This window comes from Bos mutus, chromosome 8, assembly GCF_027580195.1.
Source record: "Bos mutus isolate GX-2022 chromosome 8, NWIPB_WYAK_1.1, whole genome shotgun sequence".
NCBI classification, from domain to species: domain Eukaryota; kingdom Metazoa; phylum Chordata; class Mammalia; order Artiodactyla; family Bovidae; genus Bos; species Bos mutus.
In genome coordinates, this window is record NC_091624.1 from 100258017 (window position 1) to 100278230 (window position 20214).

At 41.5% G+C, this 20214-nt stretch overlaps 1 protein-coding gene across 1 annotated transcript; it reads right to left on the reverse strand.

Annotated features, from left to right (window-relative positions):
* Positions 1 to 335: 335 nt before the first annotated feature.
* NDUFB6 (NADH:ubiquinone oxidoreductase subunit B6) lies at positions 336 to 16706 on the reverse strand. Its single transcript, XM_005909138.3, has 4 exons — positions 16409 to 16706; positions 12385 to 12477; positions 3858 to 3902; positions 336 to 506 (listed from the first exon to the last, which is right to left on the reverse strand). Exons 1-4 carry the CDS (start codon positions 16586 to 16588, stop codon positions 438 to 440), a joined length of 387 nt encoding a protein of 128 aa, XP_005909200.1. The 5' UTR covers positions 16589 to 16706; the 3' UTR covers positions 336 to 437.
* Between the last annotated feature and the right edge of the window lie 3508 nt (positions 16707 to 20214).

Sequence of the window (20214 nt, forward strand, 5' to 3'; positions counted from 1 at the left end):
ATCTGACAGTCTTTTGCTCTAGAGTTTCTAAAATACTTCTGAAATGTCTCCAGAAAGCCTTTAAAGCAAAGTGTGCTGTAATTTCTGTACTTATTTTTATTGCAGCATTTCATTCCGTTGTATACTTTCACATCAACTAAAGTACAGTGTAAGAAAAAACTATCATGTGACTAAACAATTTTCTACGTTCTGTTTTCCAGATTAAAAATGGCCAGAAAAAGTAGGTGACTGACCATATTATTATTTAGCCTGTCCAGTTTTTACTTATTGTTAGATAATTCAGTCTCAAATTGTACGGAGAGAATGGCACAGGTTGGGAAGAAACAGACAACACATATGTGAGTAAATTTTATTACTTTTCCAGAAAATACTTTAAATAAGTTGGTAATGTAGCAACAAACTTAGGCCCATACACTTTTGAAATTTTAAAGTAATCTTCAATGATGTTGATCAGGAAATTCTTTCATGGGTGGGATTACTTCTCCAGTCTCCAGAATTGTATCACCCTAGAAAAACAAAGGTGCATTAGTGATAAATCTTGTCAGCAGAGGTAACAGTTCGCCTTCGAGCTCATCTGGAAAACCTAGCTCAGTTCTGGCATTCAAACTTTAAAAATGACATAGGTAAAATAGAAGCTGTCTAAAGATAAGAAACCAGTATCCAAAATCTTAAGGAATAAGGAACAAATAGGGGAAGTTTTACTCGAACCAAACAACCACAAAGAACATGAAAGTTGTGTTTACAAAGTGACAGAAGGATGATCTTTATTTGCTTGGCCCCCCAAAATAGGAGAAGCCCTAGAAAGAAGTTGTGGGAAACAGCTTCACTTCAATACAAGGTGGTATATATTCCCAGCAACTAAATATGGTAGGCAGCCGCCAGTTACTGTTTGGCTCGGAACAGATATTAGAGACAGACCTGCAGACTTTGCCCAGGCAGCTGGTCCAGCTGTCTTTCCAGCTTTCCAAACCTAGATACAGTGTGTGTTGCAGAACAGGAGGGGACTTTAAAGCTAGAACCAAGTAGTGTGAATCTTGGAACCCTCCACTGACAAGCTGTATAATTTTAGGCAAAGTACTTAGTTTTCACTTCAGCTCTCTCTTTAAGACAGCAGATTCCATAAGCCTCACAGTCCATGAATTGACTGAGTGGGGCAGAATTATCCATCACCACCTGCCATTCCCTGTCCTGGTTGCTCAGGACTATAAACTTGTATTAGTGTAAGCCACTAAACATTTTGGGGAAAACCTGTTTCCACAGCTAGCTTTACCCTGACACAGAAATTAATAACCTGAACTGGTATGAATGCTGCTGTAATAAAAATTGAACTATATGGCACTGGCTTAGCAAATCTGGCTTCAAGCCACTGGCACTGGAGGCTAAGAGATGGAAACAAAAGGCACTAATCACTTAGAAGCACCAATAACTTAGAGGTTCTAGGAGAAGTACCTGGAAAAAAGTTAGAGTATGGGTTTAACTACTACACTAATGGCCACCTTAGGAATGTACTTTAAGAAACGTAAGCCCAGGTTAAGAAGTGGCTGATTTGAGAAGAGAAATAAAAATAAGAATCTAAAAATTCAGGACCATGCAATATTAGAAAATCAGATGAATTGTTTCTGAATCTCTAAAGAGTAGGAGCTAACACTGAGAAGATTCTGAGAAGCCCATAAAGCTGAGTAAACACAGGGACCCAGCACCATGCAAAGATCAGACTGAAGCCAAGGTAGCCCTTGAGCCAGAGTATGTCTCAGTGGCTTCCACACAGCTGCCACTGAGTAGACAGCAGCAGGGTGAGGACAATGGAATGAAAGAACTTGGTAGCTATGTACAAACCACAGATACTGGCAGGTGGGGCTGACTAGAAGCACAAAGATTAGACTCCTACCAAGTTTTTCTTTCCATGCCTGCCAAATGTGAGAACTAGATGGTCCAAGAACCCAAACATACAGAAACAAAAGCCTGTGATTGTTTTCTCTGGCCCTCAACCTTCTGTGAACCTGAGGTGGACTTTAAAGGCTGTACAACCCTAAGAAGGGCATGTTTCACAGTCCTCATTTTAGATGTGGTCTAGATCGATAAAGAAAAACAAAGGATGCGCCCCCGTGACGCTCCCCCCCAGGAGTCAGGAAGAACAATGAACAAAGGTGTTTCCTCCAGAAGCAAAATCAGTCCCATTCAAATAACTTCCCACACACAGGGGTTAGGAGTCTTCACAGTGTTTGACCAGTGGGGTTTCAGAACCAAGTGACTGCTATGCTGTCCACAGCATAGCATAATAATGGCCGTGGTTGGGGGGACAAGGGATACAGTTCACTTGTCATTGATCCTCAAATCTCTAAGAGAAGAATCTCCAAAATTAACCCTGACAGATATTACTGTGCATCATCTGGCAGTCTAAGGTTGCATTGATGGAATGGGATCTTGGGGTTTCTCCCAAGGAAAAGGTCTTGTGTTACATGTGTGGGAAGAAGGAAGCAGAGAGCCATTTGTTGACTAGAAAGATAGACTGTGGCAGAGACTCCAGGTATGGGAGGCTGGGAAATATAAAAAAGCACAAAGATATCTGGGTCCATAAGAATAAGTCCTGGCCAATAGGACTTGAAGTGATGTAAGCTACATCCAAGCTTAGACCTTAAAATCATCCTCTGAGATATTCAACCCTGTGATCTTGGAGCTACATATTCTCAATGGCCTAACTATAATTGTCTGATCTATACTAGTCTGTGATATCAACAGGAAATAAACTTTTGGTAAGCCATTGAGATCTGGGGGTTTATTTCTTACTGTCTATCCTATTCCAAGGTATGTACAGATGAGCACTCTTCAGGTCCTCAAAGGAGCAACTTCTCAAATGGGTCAATGGTACAGAAACAGGAAAGAACCACAGTAGCAAAAAATACTGGTCTTCTAAAGAGATCCTCCCCTTTTCCTTCAAACAGTAATGGCAAAATAAATAACAAACATATAAATGGAAGAATAAATAAATTACCTAACTGGTTGAAACCAGCAAGATAAATGAGGCTAACTGGGCCCTGACAAACACCAATTATACACAAATACAGAAGAAATCTCCTTTTTCCTAAAGCAGAATTCCAACTGGAAGAGTTAGCCAATTTTGGTGGTTCTCCCTAAAATTCCCTTCTGCTGCAGTTGTCAATGGATTATTGTGACTATGTCATTTGATGGAAGCAAGAATCTACAGTTTTGTCTTCTAGAAGTACATAAGTTAGAGATTGATGGTAATTCATTATCTGTGACTAGAAATGGGAAAAGAACATAACATGTATTTGACTCTGCTAAACAATAACCTCATGAACAGCCAGCAAAATACCAACTGACTAATAAGTAACCTTTTAATGGTAAAAAAAAAAATCATTTTAAATTAGGTTAATAGCCTACATATCCATAGTGTACAATTTAAAGCACACAATAACATTTTAAATTCACATATGGAGAGATTATGGTCAAACTGTCACAGGAAATGATAATAAGTCTGAAAATAATAAAAGAATTCAGTTGCTCTTGTAATGCCCAGGTGTCTGCTCAGGACAGTGCCCTAAATCCTTAACCCACATGAAACAGGGCACCAGTGAAAAACTATTGGGACTTTCAATTCACTTTAGGACTACAAAAGTCACACAAGTTTTACAGCCAGGGTGAAAAGAATGTGCCCATGTCCTAGGTTTAACTCCAGTTGCTACATCACACTATTTCCTCCCTTTTTTTTTTTTTTTTTTTAAAGAGTATGCAATAGGTACTTAAAACTTTCAGCAAGAAGAATTTTAGTCTAATGATCATTTGGGAAGGGAGAGAGAAATATAAGCAAAAGAAAAAGTAGATGTTTTAAGACTTACTGGAAATATTCTGGGCTTCTTTTCAACGATGGTATATGGTTTTGTCTGCAATAAAAGTAATTCTGTTAATTATGGTTTTAGAGTTTTTTCTAAAATACATTGATCATATCCCAAATTTTTACTAAGCTTCAGGCTCATATATTCAATTATTTACTCAAGACTACTTGATCAAACAGGCATTGCAAACTTAGCCAGGCCCAACACTTAACATCCCTCAGCCCCAAACTATTCCCAATCTCTGCAACAGTACTTTCATTCTCCTAGTTACAAAGGCCGAAACCCCGGGCTTGGTAGATCCTGCTGACTCCACCTTGAGGATTTATCCTGAATCTCAGTGCTTCTCACCACTTCTAATATACTACTACCCTTGTCCAAGCTGCTCCCATTTTTTCACCTACTAGTCTCTTGACTTCTGCATGTGCCCTCCTACAGTCTATTCTCCACACTGCAGAAAGAGTGATTTTTTTTTTATATTTATTTACTTGGCTGCACTGGGTCTTAGTTGCAGCATGCAGGATCTTTAGTTGTGGCATGCGGGCTCTTAGCTGCAGCATATGGGATCTAGCTCCCTGACCAAGGATCGAACCTAGGCCCTCTGAATCGGGAGCTCAGAGTCTTAACCACTGGACCACCACGGAAGTTCCTACAGTGATTAAGATGCATCACTCCTCTGCTCAAAGTTGCATAATTCTTAAGAAAAAATAAAAAAGCCAACGTCCTTGGCCAACTCTCCGATCTCATACTACCTCCCCCCACCGCACCGCCTGCACTGTAGTCGCAGTGGCTCCTCTGCGTTAGTACAACCTGTAAGGCCTGCCTGTGCCTCAGAACCCTCCCACCTCATGATTCTTCTGCCTGAAGCGCTTTTCTCCATATCCTCAGTTCATTAACGTTTTTCAAAGAGCATTTCCTCAAAGAAGCTTAATTAGAATAGCAGTGCCTGTCATTCTCTAGTCTTTTACCCTTAAGTTTTTCTTCTACAGACTTAACCACCTCCGGTAACATTATCTTGCAACATTTGCTTATCTATTTACTGCCAGTCTCCAAGACTAGAACAAACATTACATGAAGACAGGGACTCAATCTGCCTTGTTCAGTGCTGTATCCCTACAGTGTTTAGAACAGTGCCTTGTACACAGGAAGTGCTAAATAAATGTACTTATTAAGCACACACATCTGTACAAGATACCACACCAGAAATTTAAAAGATTATTGGCATGATGTAAGACTTAGGCAAATTGGAATCAAAAGCAGGAGAGAAGCTCATAAAACAATGTGAGGACATTCAAATGTCTCTAAAAACTGCCACCAGAGGCAAGAAGATACTGAAATATCTTCACAGAGAATGTTCAATTTAATGCAGCATAAAGGTATTAGCTGAAGTGAACTGGCTATAACAGTACTGAGGATGCAGGCCTACCCAAACCAAGAGAAAGAGTAAGGTAAAGGAGAGGCCTGTGGACATCTACTGACCCCAAACCTGTACTTATGTCCATCTGTCCAGGAAAAATCATCTAGAAGTATGAATTCCTCAGATAAGCCACCATATCAATGGCTCAAATTGTCAACCCAGCAACTGCAGGTAGTTAAAATCTTTTTCTCTGAGGAGATAAGTATTTTTTCCATCCTAGAAATATTCAGTTAAATATAGCTATGACAAGGTAAATTAAGCCAGGGTATAAACAGGTGAATGTCAAATTTAATAAGGATTCTAGTTAAAATGCATTTAAATGTGTGAATTTTAAATTTAAAAAGATTTTCCTTTGAGTCTCAGTGAACTCCGGAAGTTAGTGATGGACAGGGAGGCCTGGCGTGCTGCGATTCATGGGGTTGCAAAGAGTCAGTCACGACTGAGCGACTGATCTGATCTGAACTGTTTTTCGCGATTCATGGGGTCGCAAAGAGTCGGACATGACTGAGTGACTGATCTGATCTGATCTGAATGTGTCCTGTAAAATTCAGCAGTCCCCAACATTTTTTTGGCACCAGGGGTCAGTTTCCTGGAAGATAATTCTTCCATGGGGGTGAGGCAGGGAGTGGTTTCAGGATGATTCAAGCACATTACATTTACTGTCACTTTATTTCTATTATTATTACATCAGCTCCATCTCAGATCATTATTTCTATTATTATTACATCAGCTCCATCTCAGATCATTAGGCATTAGAACCTGGAGGTTGGTCCTGAGGTTGGGACCCCTGTCATAAATACTTAAAGATAAAACTGAATATATAAAATATATAAATGCAGCTTAAAACATTTAAGAGAATTTGATGATGTTTGTAAGTGGAATTGTTTTATGGAAATTCAATTTGAATTATCCAAAGATAATAAGAACAAAGAAAAAAGACTGTTCATATTTTACTAGATGTATTATCTAGTTAACAGAATTTTAAAATTGAATTAAAAAAATCAAAAGTTTTTAAATTTGAAACTAAGAAATTGAATATTAATTTCTATTTCAGGTAACTGGAACAGTTATTCCTGCACATAAAAACCACTCTTAGATGTTTAAAAAAAATTTCACAGACAGTAACATTTTTTCTTCTCTAGGGTCCTGCATGTTAAGACATTGAAAAAAATAAGAGGTATAATTATACAAGGCTACCCTCATAGCTCAGTCAGTAAAGAATCTGCCTGCAGTGCAGAAGACCCAGGTTTGATTCTTGGGTTGGGAAGATCCCCTGGAGAAGGAAATGGCAACCCACCCCAGTAATCTTGCCTGGAGAATCCTATGGACAGAGGAGCCTGGCGGGCTGCAGTCCATAGTGTCGCAAGAGTTGGACACAACTTAGTGACTAAACCACCACCACCAGGATACAAAGCCGGCTGTGGACGTGTAGGTGAACATGGATACAAAACTTTGTTTAAGCTCGTCAACGACAGAAATGTAAACCACACTCTGACCCTTAGCCATGCACTGTTCGCCCCCTTTCCATGGCTGAAGAACGATTTTCTGTTGGTTTATAAAATGAAACACTAACCCCCAGTTCTTCATCCCCCTGGCCTCCACTAATTTCATGTTTCTACCATGTGAGACAGCCCACGTCCACTCAGACTTCCACAGAAACTGACCGGGCAGCACACGCGCCTAAGCACGTTTACCTCTTCCCCGTCTCCAGAAAGCCTTCCTTCACAAAGTCCTACTTATAACTTAAGTTGTGGAGGAAGAAATTTTCCTCTACCTTTCTAGGCTCTTCTGGTTGGTCTAAGAATTAAGTTGACATGAGACAGATTAATAGGAGAAAAGCAAACAAAATTCAGTAACATGTACACATGGGAGAGACCCAGGAGAACCAAATAACTCCCCAAATGAGTTAAATACCATCTTAGGCTAAAGACAAAAAAGGACGCTGGGAGTAAGTGTTTGGGACTTCATTGGAGAGGAAGGCAATTCACATGGAGATGGAAAAGCAAAAGTTCGGGAAACAAACGTCTGCTGGACCATGAGAGACGATGGAACACAGTAGGGAATTTCAACAGCCTTTGCTAGGTTCCTTCCTGTCTACCACATCTAGAGTTCATATTATAGTTATCTATGGTGATAGTTCCCTTCTTGGAACAGGTCTTCTAATCTACATTATTTTAAGAAGTTAGTGAAAGTGTTAGTGGCTCAATCTTGACCAATTCTTGTGACCTAATAGACTGTAGCCCGCCAGGCTTCTCTGTCCATGGAATTTCTCCAGACAAGAACACTGGAGTGGGTAGCCATTCCCTTCTCCAGGGGATGGTCCTGACCCAGGGACTAAACCGGGGTCTCTTGCATTGCAGGCAGATTCTTCACCATCTGAACCACCAGGGAAGCTCTATCTCTTGTCTAACACTGACCAATAGAAACATAATGGGAGTGGCTTATGTCATTTTAATCTGCATGCCAAAGAGACATTGTGGAGTGGCAAATTTTGCTACCCTGAACTTTCAAGGCTAAAAATTTTAGAGTCAAAATGACTGTGAAATTTTATTTCATCCCCACCTTGCATTATTTCTTTAAAAAGTATCTTCTGGCTCACTACTACCTAATCAGATTCTCATCAACTAACATCCAGTAAACTGAAACAGCCTCTGCTGATTTGCTTGACATCAGTACTTTCCTCCCTCCAACTCGCCCTACAGTTCTATGTTTTTATGTTTTCCTAAATAGATGACTTCAGTTCAGTAGCTCAGTTGTGTCCGACTCTTTGCGACCCCATGGACTGCAGCATGCCAGGCTTCCCTGTCCATTACCAACTCCCAAGCTGCTCAAACTCTTGTCCATTGAGTCGGTGATGCCATCCAACCATCTCATCCTCTGTTATCCCCTTCTCCTCCTGTCTTCAATCTTTCCCAGCATCAGGGTCTTTTCAAATGAATCAGTTCTTTGCATCAGGTGGCCAAAGTACTGGAGCTCAAGATCCAACCAGTCCAGGGGACTCTCAAGAGTCTTCTCCAACACCACAGTTCAGAAGCATCAATTCTTCAGTGCTCAGCTTTCTTTATGGTCCAACTCTCACATCCATACGTGACTACTGAAAAAACCATAGCCTTGACTAGACGGACCTTTGTTGGCAAAGTAATGTCTCTGCTTTTTAATATGCTGTCTAGGTTGGTCACAGCTTTTCTTCTAAGGAGTGTCTTTGACTGCAGCATGGCTGCAGTCAAAATCTGCAGTGATTTTTGATCCCAAGAAAATAAAGTCACTGTTTCCAAAATAGATCAAGCCCCCTACACACAAACCTTCAAGTTACAAACTTTCAAAGATGTAAATGTGTCTGCATACCCAATCATGTAAGGCCTGAGTGAAATTGCAGCTTGCCCTCCATCTCCTATTGCTGATAATCCTTCAGCTCTATCATCTTCCACCCCCTCTCCCTCCTCCAGTTAGTAACTCTTTTTACTCATTCACCTGATGCCAGCCCCTGTATGTCAGCTGTTGTACTGTACTCCTGTACTTTTCAAGGTACTGTTGTTGTTCACTGTCACTTTTATGTATTATTTGTGTGAAAAATACTATACTGTACTGTTGTACTGTATATTACAGTAGCTCTTTCAAATCCTGAAAGATGATGCTGTGAAAGTGCTGCACTCAAGATGCCAGCAAATTTGGAAAACTCAGCAGTGGCCACAGGACTGGAAAAGGTCAGTTTTCATTCCAATCCCAAAGAAAGGCAATGCCAAAGAATGCTCAAACTACCGCACAATTGCACTCATCTCACACGCTAGTAAAGTAATGCTCAAAATTCTCCAAGCCAGGCTTCAGCAATATGTGAACTGTGAACTTCCTGATGTTCAAGCTGGTTTTAGAAAAGGCAGAGGAACCAGAGATCAAATTGCCAACATCCGCTGGATCATGGAAAAAGCAAGAGAGTTCCAGAAAAACATCTATTTCTGCTTTATTGACTATGCCAAAGCCTTTGACTGTGTGGATCACAATAAACTGTGGGAAATTCTGACTACCTGACCTGCCTCTTGAGAAATCCATATGCAGGTCAGGAAGCAACAGTTAGAACTGGACATGGAACAACAGACTGGTTCCAAATAGGAAAAGGAGTATGTCAAGGCTGTATATTGTCACCCTGCTTATTTAACTTATATGCAGAGTACATCATGAGAAATGCTGGGCTGGAAGAAGCACAAGCTGGAATCAAGATTGCCAGGAGAAATATCAAGAACCTCAGATATGCAGATGACACCACCCTTATGGCAGAAAATGAGGAGGAACTCAAAAGCCTCTTGACGAAAGTGAAAGAGGAGAGTGAAAAAGTTGGCTTAAAGCTCAACATTCAGAAAATGAAGATCATGGCATCTGGTCCCATCACTTCATGGGAAATAGATGGGGAAACAGTGGAAACAGTGTCAGACTTTATTTTTCTGGGCTCCAAAATCACTGCAGATGGTGACTGCAGCCATGAAATTAAAAGACGCTTACTCCTTGGAAGGAAAGTTATGACCAACCTAGATAGCATATTCAAAAGCAGAGACATTACTTTGCCAACAAAGGTCCATCTAGTCAAGGCTATGGTTTTTCCAGTGGTCATGTACGGATGTGAGAGTTGGACTGTGAGGAAGGCTGAGCGCCGAAGAATCGATGCTTTTGAACTGTGGTGTTGGAGAAGACTCTTGAGAGTCCCTTGGACTGCAAGGAGATCCAACCAGTCCATTCTGAAGGAGATCAGCCATGGGATTTCTTTGGAAGGAATGATGCTAAAGCTGAAACTCCAGTACTTTGGCCACCTCATGCAAAGAGTTGACTCATTGGAAAAGACTCTGATGCTGGGAGGGATTGAGGGCAGGAGGAGAAGGGGACAACAGAGGGTGAGATGGCTGGATGGCATCACTGACTCGATGGACGTGAGTCTGAGTGAACTCTGGGAGTTGGTGATGGACAGGGAGGCCTGGCGTGCTGCGATTCATGGGGTTGCAAAGAGTCGGACACGACTGAGCAACTGAACTGAACTGAACTGTATATACAGTATTATACAGTATATATAACAGTATATAAAACTGCATATACAGTATTATACTATAAAAATACTGTACTATTATACAGTATATATACTGTATAATACTGTGCTATTACAGTACAGTACTTCATAGACCACTGTGTTAGTTGGGTACCTAGGCTAACTTGGTTGGACTTAAAAAAAAAAAAAACTGGATTTAATGAATGTGCTCTCAGAATGGAATTCATTCATATGTAGGAGATTTACTGTATATCACTTTATCAACTCACTCCCCTATTTAAAATGGAAAGCTTCTCACTGCCTGCCACACAGAATTCAACATGCATAAAACCAACCTCCTATCATCATCACCACCACACTCCAGTATAAATAACCTCCTCACCTCATTCAGGTTCTGACACTTTACTCTGGCTTGCCAATTCCATCACTGCCCCAAACCACACTTCTCCCTGATGTCCTCCTCCCCAGGCTTAGGTTCCAATCTCCTACCCCAGGTTGCTGCCGCTGCAGCTCTCCAAACAGGTACACTCATCAACTCGCCACCCCCCCCCACCCATTCAGGACCTAACACTCATCACTGGGTACGAGAATATCCTCCTCAGTCTCTGGGTTATAAAACTCCACGCTGGGCAGGCAACTATCACCACTCTTCTTCCATTCCACTCCCTGAAATGTACTCTTTCCTCACCGTGCCTGGGATCTAACACCCTACACCAAGGTATGCTGGGCTAAGTCGCTTCAGTCGTGTCTGACTCTTTGCAACCCTATGGACTGTAGCCCACACCAGGCTCCTCTGTCCATGGGATTCTCCAGGCAAGAATATTGGAGTGGGCTGCCGTGCCCTCCTCCAGGGGATCCTCCCGACCCAGGGATCAAACCCGTGTCTCATGTCTCCAGCATTGGCAGGCAGGTTCTTTACCACTAGTGCCACCGGGAGAGCCCCCACCAAGGTATCCCGAGCCTTTAAAATAAGGCAACAGGCTGAGTTCCATCATCACATGCAGATGTTCTGGACACACTGAATTCTAAAGAAAGTAAGTTGTGAAAAACCAGATAGAACAAAGGAAAAGGAAATGATGACAAAGACCTTTATCCATTTTGAATTCTATCTTATATCAGATCTGTGCTCAATAAAAAAGGAGCAGAAATTCTGTTCTCTTTTCCAGACTCAGGACCCCAATTCTGCACCAGTATTATTAGATCAACTACATTCCTGATCATTAAAACATCATTTCTACAAGGAAATACGATTCAAGTTGTAACCAACTAATATAAAGATTAAATTTTCTGGGACATTCCTGGTGGCTCTGTGTTAAGTGCATCAGGCTGCCAGTGCAGGAGACATGGCTTCGATCCCAGATCTGCGAAGACCCTACATGCTGCGGGGATGCCCGTGCATCACAAATACTGAAGCATGCGCACCCTCAAGGCTGTGCTCTGCAACAAGAGAAGTCACTGCAGTGAGAAGCCTGCATGCTGCAACTAGAAAAAGCCCCCGCGAGAAAAGTCCGTGTAGCAATGAAGACCCAGCACAGCCAAAAATAATACATAAATAAACTTATTTTTAAAAATTAACTTTCTGAAAAACCATGCATTAGTTAAGTTTCATTAAACCATCTACTGAAAAGGATTCAAAGTAATTCAAGATCAGTTATAAGGTCTTGAACTTATAACTTATAAGTTATAAGATCAGAGGAGGGTAAGGCAAACCCATAGAGGAAATAATTTTGTACAATATTAACAATATATTCTGGGATTTCCCTGGTGGTCCAGTAGTTAAGAATTTGCCTGTCAATGCCGTGGACACAAGTTCCAACCCTGGTCGGGGAAGATCCCACATGCCATGGGGCAACTTAGCCTATGTGCCACAACTATTGAGCCCACTGCCCTAGAGCCTGTCCTTCGCAACAAGAGAAGCCACCACAATGAGAAGCCAGTGCCCTGCAACGTAGAGCGGCTCCCACTCGCTGCACCTAGAGAAAGCCTGCCCACAGCAACAAAGACCCAGCACAGTCAAGTATACTCAAATAAATAAATATTTTTAAAATAAATAAATTCTGGAAAACACATACTTAAAGCATACTTACAGTCACGTGATACTTGAGATAATAATGAATAATCCAGACAGGAATAAGTACATGAGTAAAAGCAAAGATACTGTGTCGATATGTCTTATAGATCTGGAGGAGAAAACAAATACATGAGATAAATAGATTTCTCACTTTTTTTTGGCCAAACTACAGTAATATATGCATAGATGCATGCCTTTAAAAAGACTTCTAAAAATATCCTTAATATAAATTTATGATAAAATATGGCATTAAAAAATGAGAGTAAGTTTCACTGATTTAACCAGAGTAACCAAAACTATAGAATTTTCAGGTAAACTCATGTCCCTGATTTATCAACGTCAGATACGCACGATCAACACCAATATGCACGATCAACACAACACATTGCACGTGTAGGGTGGACAACCTTGAGCACACTAATGCTAGAAAAAGAATGTTTTACCTACTGGGATAAGGGTGGCCCAAGCTCACTTTGAGGTGCCTTTACACATGCTGTTTTTAAAAAGAAAGGCAAAAGACAGCTAAAAATGGAGTTTTTCCATGGCAGCCAATTTCAGTGAAAGAGACCTATCCTTTCAGGGAATGGATAACCTAGATTATAAGTGCTATAATGATATGATATATCACATATGATATATCATATAAAGATATGATTATGGAAGAGAACGTTAACTCTTAAGTAAGGCAAGACAGATTTCAACAAATGATTATTTCCTTAAATCACTGGCTGTCAATTTTCAATCAGTGGCTGCCAGTGAGTAATATCAGAGATACAAAGTGGGAGAGGGGAGGAGAGTTGAATTTTACCACCATAAATTAGCATTGAATACGTTCTTTGACAGACTTTGTAGCACAGTAAGAAAGTAGATACACATGGATTTCAAAGTGAACTCCTTCTATTACTAGCCCTGTGACCATGGGTAAATCACTGAATTTTTGTAGGTCTCCATTCCCACACACTTACAATAAGGATGAGGAAAGTTTCTACATTACAGCAGTAAAAACTTAAGTTTTTTATTTATTTTTAATTTAATTTAATTTTACTTTTTAACTTTACAATATTGTATTGGTTTTGGCATATATCAAAATGAACCCGCCACAGGTATACATGTGTTCCCCATCCTGAACACACATAAAAGTGCCAGGCACAAAGTAAGCACCCAAGTGTTATTTATTACCACTATTATTAGCCAAAGTCCCAAGGAATTCTGAGATACAGTATTCATCACCCATAACTGATGTGACTTAACAACGGCTTTAAGAAAATGTGAAGAGACCCCGAAAATAAAGACAACACTTGAATGATCTTCTGCAGAGTAAAGCCCAGGAATGACACCCTTAAACAAAAGAATGCGTTAAATGTACATGGTGGTTAAGGAAGTTCAGTTCAGTTCAGCTCAGTCGTGTCTGACTCTTTGCAACCCTATGGACTGCAGCACGCCAGGCCTCCCTGTCCATCACCGACTCCCAGAGTTTACTCAAACTCATGTCCATCGAATCGGTGATGCCATCCAACCATCTCATCCTCTGTCGTCCCCTTCTCCTCCCGCCTTCAATCTTTCCCAGCATCAGGGTCTCTTCAAATGAGTCAGATCTTCGAATCAGGTGGCCAAAGTATTGGAGTTTCAGCTTCAACATCAGTCCTTCCAATAAACACTCAGGACTGATCTCTTTTAGGATGGACTGGTTGGATCTCCTTGCAGTCCAAGGGACTCTCAAGAGTCTTCTCCAACACCACAGTTTAAAAACATCAATTCTTTGGCACTCAGCTTTCTTTATAGTCCAACTCTCACATCCATACATCACTACCAGAAAAACCGTAGCCTTGACTAGACGGACCTTTGTTGGCAAAGTAATGTCTCTGCTTTTGAATATGTCTGCTGCTGCTGCTGCTGCTGAGTCGCCTCAGTTGTATCCGACTCTATGCGACCCCAGAGACGGCAGCCCACCAGGCTCCCCGGTCCTTCGGATTCTCCAGGCAAGAACACTGGAGTAGGCTGCCATTTCCTTCTCCAATGCATGAAAATGAAAAGTGAAAGTGAAGTCGCTCAGTCGTGTTCGACTCCTAGCGACTCCATGGACTGCAGCCTACCAGGCTCCTCCGTCCATGGGATTCTCCAGGCAAGAGTACTGGAGTGCGGTGCCATTGCCCTCTCCATTGAGTATGTCTAGGTTGGTCCTAACTTTCCTTCCAAGGAGTAAGTGTCTTTTAATTTCATGGCTGCAGTCACCATCTGCAGTGATTTTGGAGCCCAAAAAAATAAAGTCTGACACTGTTTCCACTGTTTCCCCATTTATTTCCCATGAAGTGACGGGACCGGATGCCATGATCTTAGTTTTCTGAATGTTGAGCTTTAAGCCAACGTTTTCACTCTCCTCTTTCACTTTCATCAAGAGGCTCTTTAGTTCTTCTTCACTTTCTGCCACATAGGTGGTGTCATCTGCATATCTGAGGTTACTGATATTTCTCCCAGCAATCTCGAATACAGCTTGTGCTTCATCCAGCCCAGCATTTCTCATGATGTACTCTGCATAGAAGTTAAATAAGCAGGGTGACAATATACAGCCTTGATGTACTACTTTCCCGATTTGGAACCAGTCTGTTGTTCCACGCCCAGTTCTAACTGTTGCTTCCTGACCTGCATACAGATTTCTCAAGAAGCATGTCGGGTGGTCTGGTATTCCCATCTCTTTCAGAATTTCCCACAGTTTATTGTGATCCACACAGTCAAAGGCTTTGGCATAGTCAATAAAGCAGAAGTAGATGATTCTCTGGAACTCTCTTGCTTTTTCGATGATCCAGCGGATGTTGGCAATTTGATCTCTGGTTCTTCTGCCTTTTCTAAAACCAGCTTGAACATCTGGAAGTTCATGGTTCCCGTATTGTTGAAGCCTGGCTTGGAGAATTTTGAGCATTACTTTACTAGCGAGTGAGATGAGTGCAATTGTGCAGTAGTTTGAGTATTCTTTGACATTGCCTTTCTTAGGGACTGGAATGAAAACTGACCTTTTCCAGTCCTGTGGCCACTGCTGAGTTTTCCAAATTTGCTGGCACAGCATCATCTTTTAGGATTCGAAATAGTTCAAATGGAATTCCATCACCTCCACTAGCTTTGTTTGTAGTGATGCTTCCTAAGGCCCACTTGATTTCACATTCTAGGATGTCTGGCTCTAGGTGAATGATCACACCATCGTGATCATCTGGGTCGTGAAGATCCCTTTTGTACAGTTCCTCTGTGTATTCTTGACACCTTTTCTTAATATTTTCTGCTTTTGTTAGGTCTATACTATTTCCGTAGTTTATTGAGCCCATCTTTGCATGAAATGTTCCCTTGGTATCTCTAATTTTCTTGAAGAGCTCTCTAGTCTTTCCCATTCTATTGTTTTCCTCTATTTCTTTGCACAGACCACTGAGGAAGGCTTTCTTATCTCTCCTTGCTATTCTTTGGAACTCTGCATTCAAATGAGTATATCTTTCCTTTTCTACTTTGCTTTTCGCTTCTCTTCTTTTCACAGCTATCAACAGCATATCAACAGAACCTCTTCTTTTACAGTAATTAACATGGAGCTGCATTACCAGCTAGAGGATTATCCTGCTTTCGGGTAGTCGAGTGTAGTGTTGGTCTGTGTAATCTCAACCTCAAAAATCACACAAGTGTCCTTGGATACTAAAATCATTGAATTTTAACTCTAGTGAATCCTTGGCCATCCTTCTGAGGAAAGGTTTCCTCAGTCAAAAGAAAGGCAAACCTGTACGTCCTGTATGATCTAGGCAGAGATTCGCCTCCTTCTTATCACACTTGAGAGCCAAAGGGCAAGACAATCCCAAAGCCATACAAGCTCCGAACTCCTGACTTCCAGTGCATGACTCTTGGGACCAAACGGAGTCCCAGACAAGCCTCAGTCTCGACTGAACCTGACTCTCCCTTGGGGAACTTCCGGGGGCAACGCGGCTATAGCGAACAGGTTGTCTCAGCAGCCAGGCCGTGGACTGCGATGGGACGAGAGTAGGTTGGGGTTGGGAAGGGCGGTCACTCACCACGTTCTTCCAGAGAGCTCCGTCTTGCAAAAATTTATTCCAGAATCGCTCCACAGGCGACACCCTCTGCGGAGGCAGCACGGGTTCCCGGGGGCTCAGCTCCTGATCTTTCAGCCATCGCCTTCTTAGCTCTCGAAGCTGCTGCAGCCGCAGTTTCTCCTCGGGCGTATACCCCGACATGTCGCTGCTGATACCAAGGCAGCAAGAGACGGCGCGCACCCGAACCAGGGTCTTGTCACTTACGCGCGCTCCCGCTCTGCAAAGCGACCTTGCGAGGACGCCTGGGAGCGGCGCGCCGTTATAACGTCACTCTGCTCCTGCCTCCGAGCGACTCCAACCTGCACGTAGTGGCTGGGCATGCGCAAAGCCCCGCACACCTCGCCGGCTGTACTGGTCTAAATTACCAGAAGGGGCGGCGGCGGGGATTCTCATTCTTCCAATATCCAGCACACCAGTTCTTCCTTAACAGAACCTCTAGTCTTTCGACCTCTCATACTCTTCAGGTAACTAAGCGGCCCCCGCCCCCGCCCTACGGACCTACAGAGTCTGTGGAGACGTTAAGTCTTTTGTCAGTGACTGGAAAAGTGACCCTGAGCAGCTGTCTCAGTCTGTTCCTTCATCTGTTGCTGTTATTGTTTAGTTGCTAAGTCGTGTCTGACTCTTTTGCGACCCCTTGGACTGTAGCCGGCCAGGCTCCTCTGTCCATGGGATTTCCCAGGCAAGAATACTGGAATGAGTTGCCATACCCTTATCCAGGGGAATCTTCCTGACCCAGGGGTCTGCATTGCAGGCGGATTCTTTACAGCTGAGCTACTGGGGGAAGCCCTTCCTTCATCTGTACTGTAGAAGTAAAAGAATCTCAATATATAGCAGAGTTGTACACATTCACCCTTTGATCCGGTATTCTCACTTCTAGAATTCTATCCTAAAGATATAGTAGTAAAAGTACATGCAAGATTGTTCACTGCAGCACCATATATATAATAAAATATGGAAATTCCTCAACAAATGGCTAGTTGAATAAATTGTAAACGAACGTAATGAAGTGAGTGCCTGAAAACATAATATTGTTCAGTGAAAAAAAAGCTACGTGGAGAGAAGTGTACATACTACCTTTTATCCAAAAAAGGGAGGACAGTAGTAATGTTATATATAAATTTGCCTATGAAACGCCCTACGGACTATGGCCAACCCAGTAACCATGAATATCTCTAGCTCCTAGATTGTGATCTCTAAATACCATCTTCAATTAAAAGGAGCCAAGACTCCTTAGAGTAGTTGTTCTCGAAACATTTTGTTCCCTAAATCTCTTTAAATTCTTAAAATTGTGAGAGGGTCCCAAAGAGTTTGTTGATGTGGGTTATATCTATTGATGTTTAGTGCATTAGAAATTAAAACATGTAAAAACAAAAAAAATCTGTTAACAAAAACTACTTAGAAGAGTGCCATTGTAAATTTTTCTAATGTCTGGCTTAATAAATGACAGCAGAATTCTTAAAACTGCTTCTACATTCAATCATAATATCATACATCATGTAACCTTGGGGAACTCTGTATATATTTATGAGACAAAAAGAGTTTAAAAGAGCAAATAGCATCTTAGTATTTTTATGAAAATAATTGTGACCACGCAAACCCCATGATAGGATTACAGGGATGCCCAGGGGCTCCCCAGTCACACTTTGAAAACCATCACTTTGGAGAAATAACTAATTTCACATTGGGGTTGGAAATGTAAAATAAGCCTGGAACATCTTATCTTAGCTGAAGGCAGGGAGGTTTTTAAAGACTAGTAGGGTGGTGTCAAAATGATTGAGGAGACAACTTGAATAGACTTACACTGGTCAAAGATGGAATGATTTGAGCATCAGTGAGTATTGTGACTTCAGTGGGTGAATGAAAAATATCAGATACGTTTACATACATGATTTTTAAAATGATTTATGATTTTTAAAAATCATGATTTTTTTTCACTATGATTTAAAAAAAAAAAAAACCTTATTGGTCACTTTTTGATGGTGTTAGGGAAAGTGAAAGTGAAAGTGAAGTCGCTCAGTCGTGTAGGACTCTTTGTGACCCCAGTCCATGGGGTGTTAGGGAACCAACTCATTATTTTGAAAACTAAAAAGCAGAGGGAAAAATCAAGCGTTTTTCTGGCCTCATTATATAAATCATAAAGTAACAAAATAGTTGATAAGGAGAAATTTATTCAAAAAATCTAAAACCCTAATAAGAATAGATGGCATATTTAGAATATTTCTATTGCGCAAACATTAGTTTGTTAATGAATCAATGTCCAGATCACGAGGTTGAGATCCTTGACAGAGAGCAACTGCGCCCCCTGGTGGAAGACTACCTCACTGCCTGTGAATAAGCCTTGCTAAACAAAAAACTGAACCTGAATCTGATCAAGTTTCTAGATCTAACCACTCATTTACAGGAAACATAGGAATAACATCAGAATGATATTAATACATTATGAAAAATCTAACTTGTAGAAACTTCAGACAAGCATCTCAGATTCTTTAAAAGAATATATGGAGGCGAGAGAGAGAACCTATAGATTAAGAGAAACAACAATAAGAAAACAAACAACCCAATTTAAAAACTGGCCAAAGATCTTAGCAGACACCTCACCAAAGAAGATATACAGATGGAAAGTAGGCATACGAAAAGATGCTCCACATCATATGTCATCAGGGAAATGCAAATTTAAACAATGCCACTACACACCCATTAGAAGTGCAAAAATTTGGAACACTGACAACATGAAATGCTGTGGGAGAGGGTTGTGGAGTAACAGGAACTCTCATCCAATGCTGGCAGAAATGCAAAATGGTATCACCACTCTGGAAGGCTGGAGGTTTCTTACAAAATGAAAATTTCTCTTACCTTAAAATCCTACAATTTTGTTCTTTGGTATTTACTAAAGGAGTCAGAAACTTACATCCACACAAAAACCTACCCACAAATGTTTACAGTACCTTTATTTATACCTGCCCAAACTTGGAAGCAACCAAGATGTCCTTCAGTAGGTGAATGTTTAAATAAACTGTGGTACATCCAGACAGGGCTTCCCTAGTGGCTCAGATGGAGAGAATCTGCCTGCAACGTGGGAGACCTGGGATTCAGTTCCTGAGTTGGGAATATCTCCAGGGAGATACTCCTGGAGAAGGAAATGACAACTAACTCCAGTATTATTGCCTGGAGAATTCCATGAACTGAGGGATCTGGTGGGCTACAACCCATGGGGTCACAAAGAAAGAGTCAAACACAACTGAGAGAATTAAGTGTGCAATAGCATTATATCTTTAAAAACAAAAAAGGAAATACGTTAGCTTTAAAATACTTTATTGGGCTTTCCTGGTAGCTCAGCTGCTAAAGAATCCACCTGTAATGCAGGAGACCCTGGTCTGATTCCTAGGTTAGGAAGATGCCCTGGAGAAGGGACAGGCTACCCACTCCAGTATTCTTGGGCTTCCCTGGTGACTCAGACGGTAAAGAATCCACCTGTAACGCAGGAGATCTGGATTGGGAAGGTCCTCTGGAGTAGGGCATGGCAACCCGCTCTAGTATTCTTGCCTGGAGAATCCCCATGGACAGAGGAGCCTGCCGGGCTACAGTCCATGGGATCGCCAAGAGTCGGACACGACTAAGCAACTAAGCACAGTACAGCACATCCAGAAAATGGCATATTATTCAGTGCTGAAAAGAACTGAGCTATCAAGCCGATGAAAATACATGGAGGAATCTTACTGGCATATAGCTAAGGGAAAGAAGCCAAACTGAGAAAGTTACATGCTGTA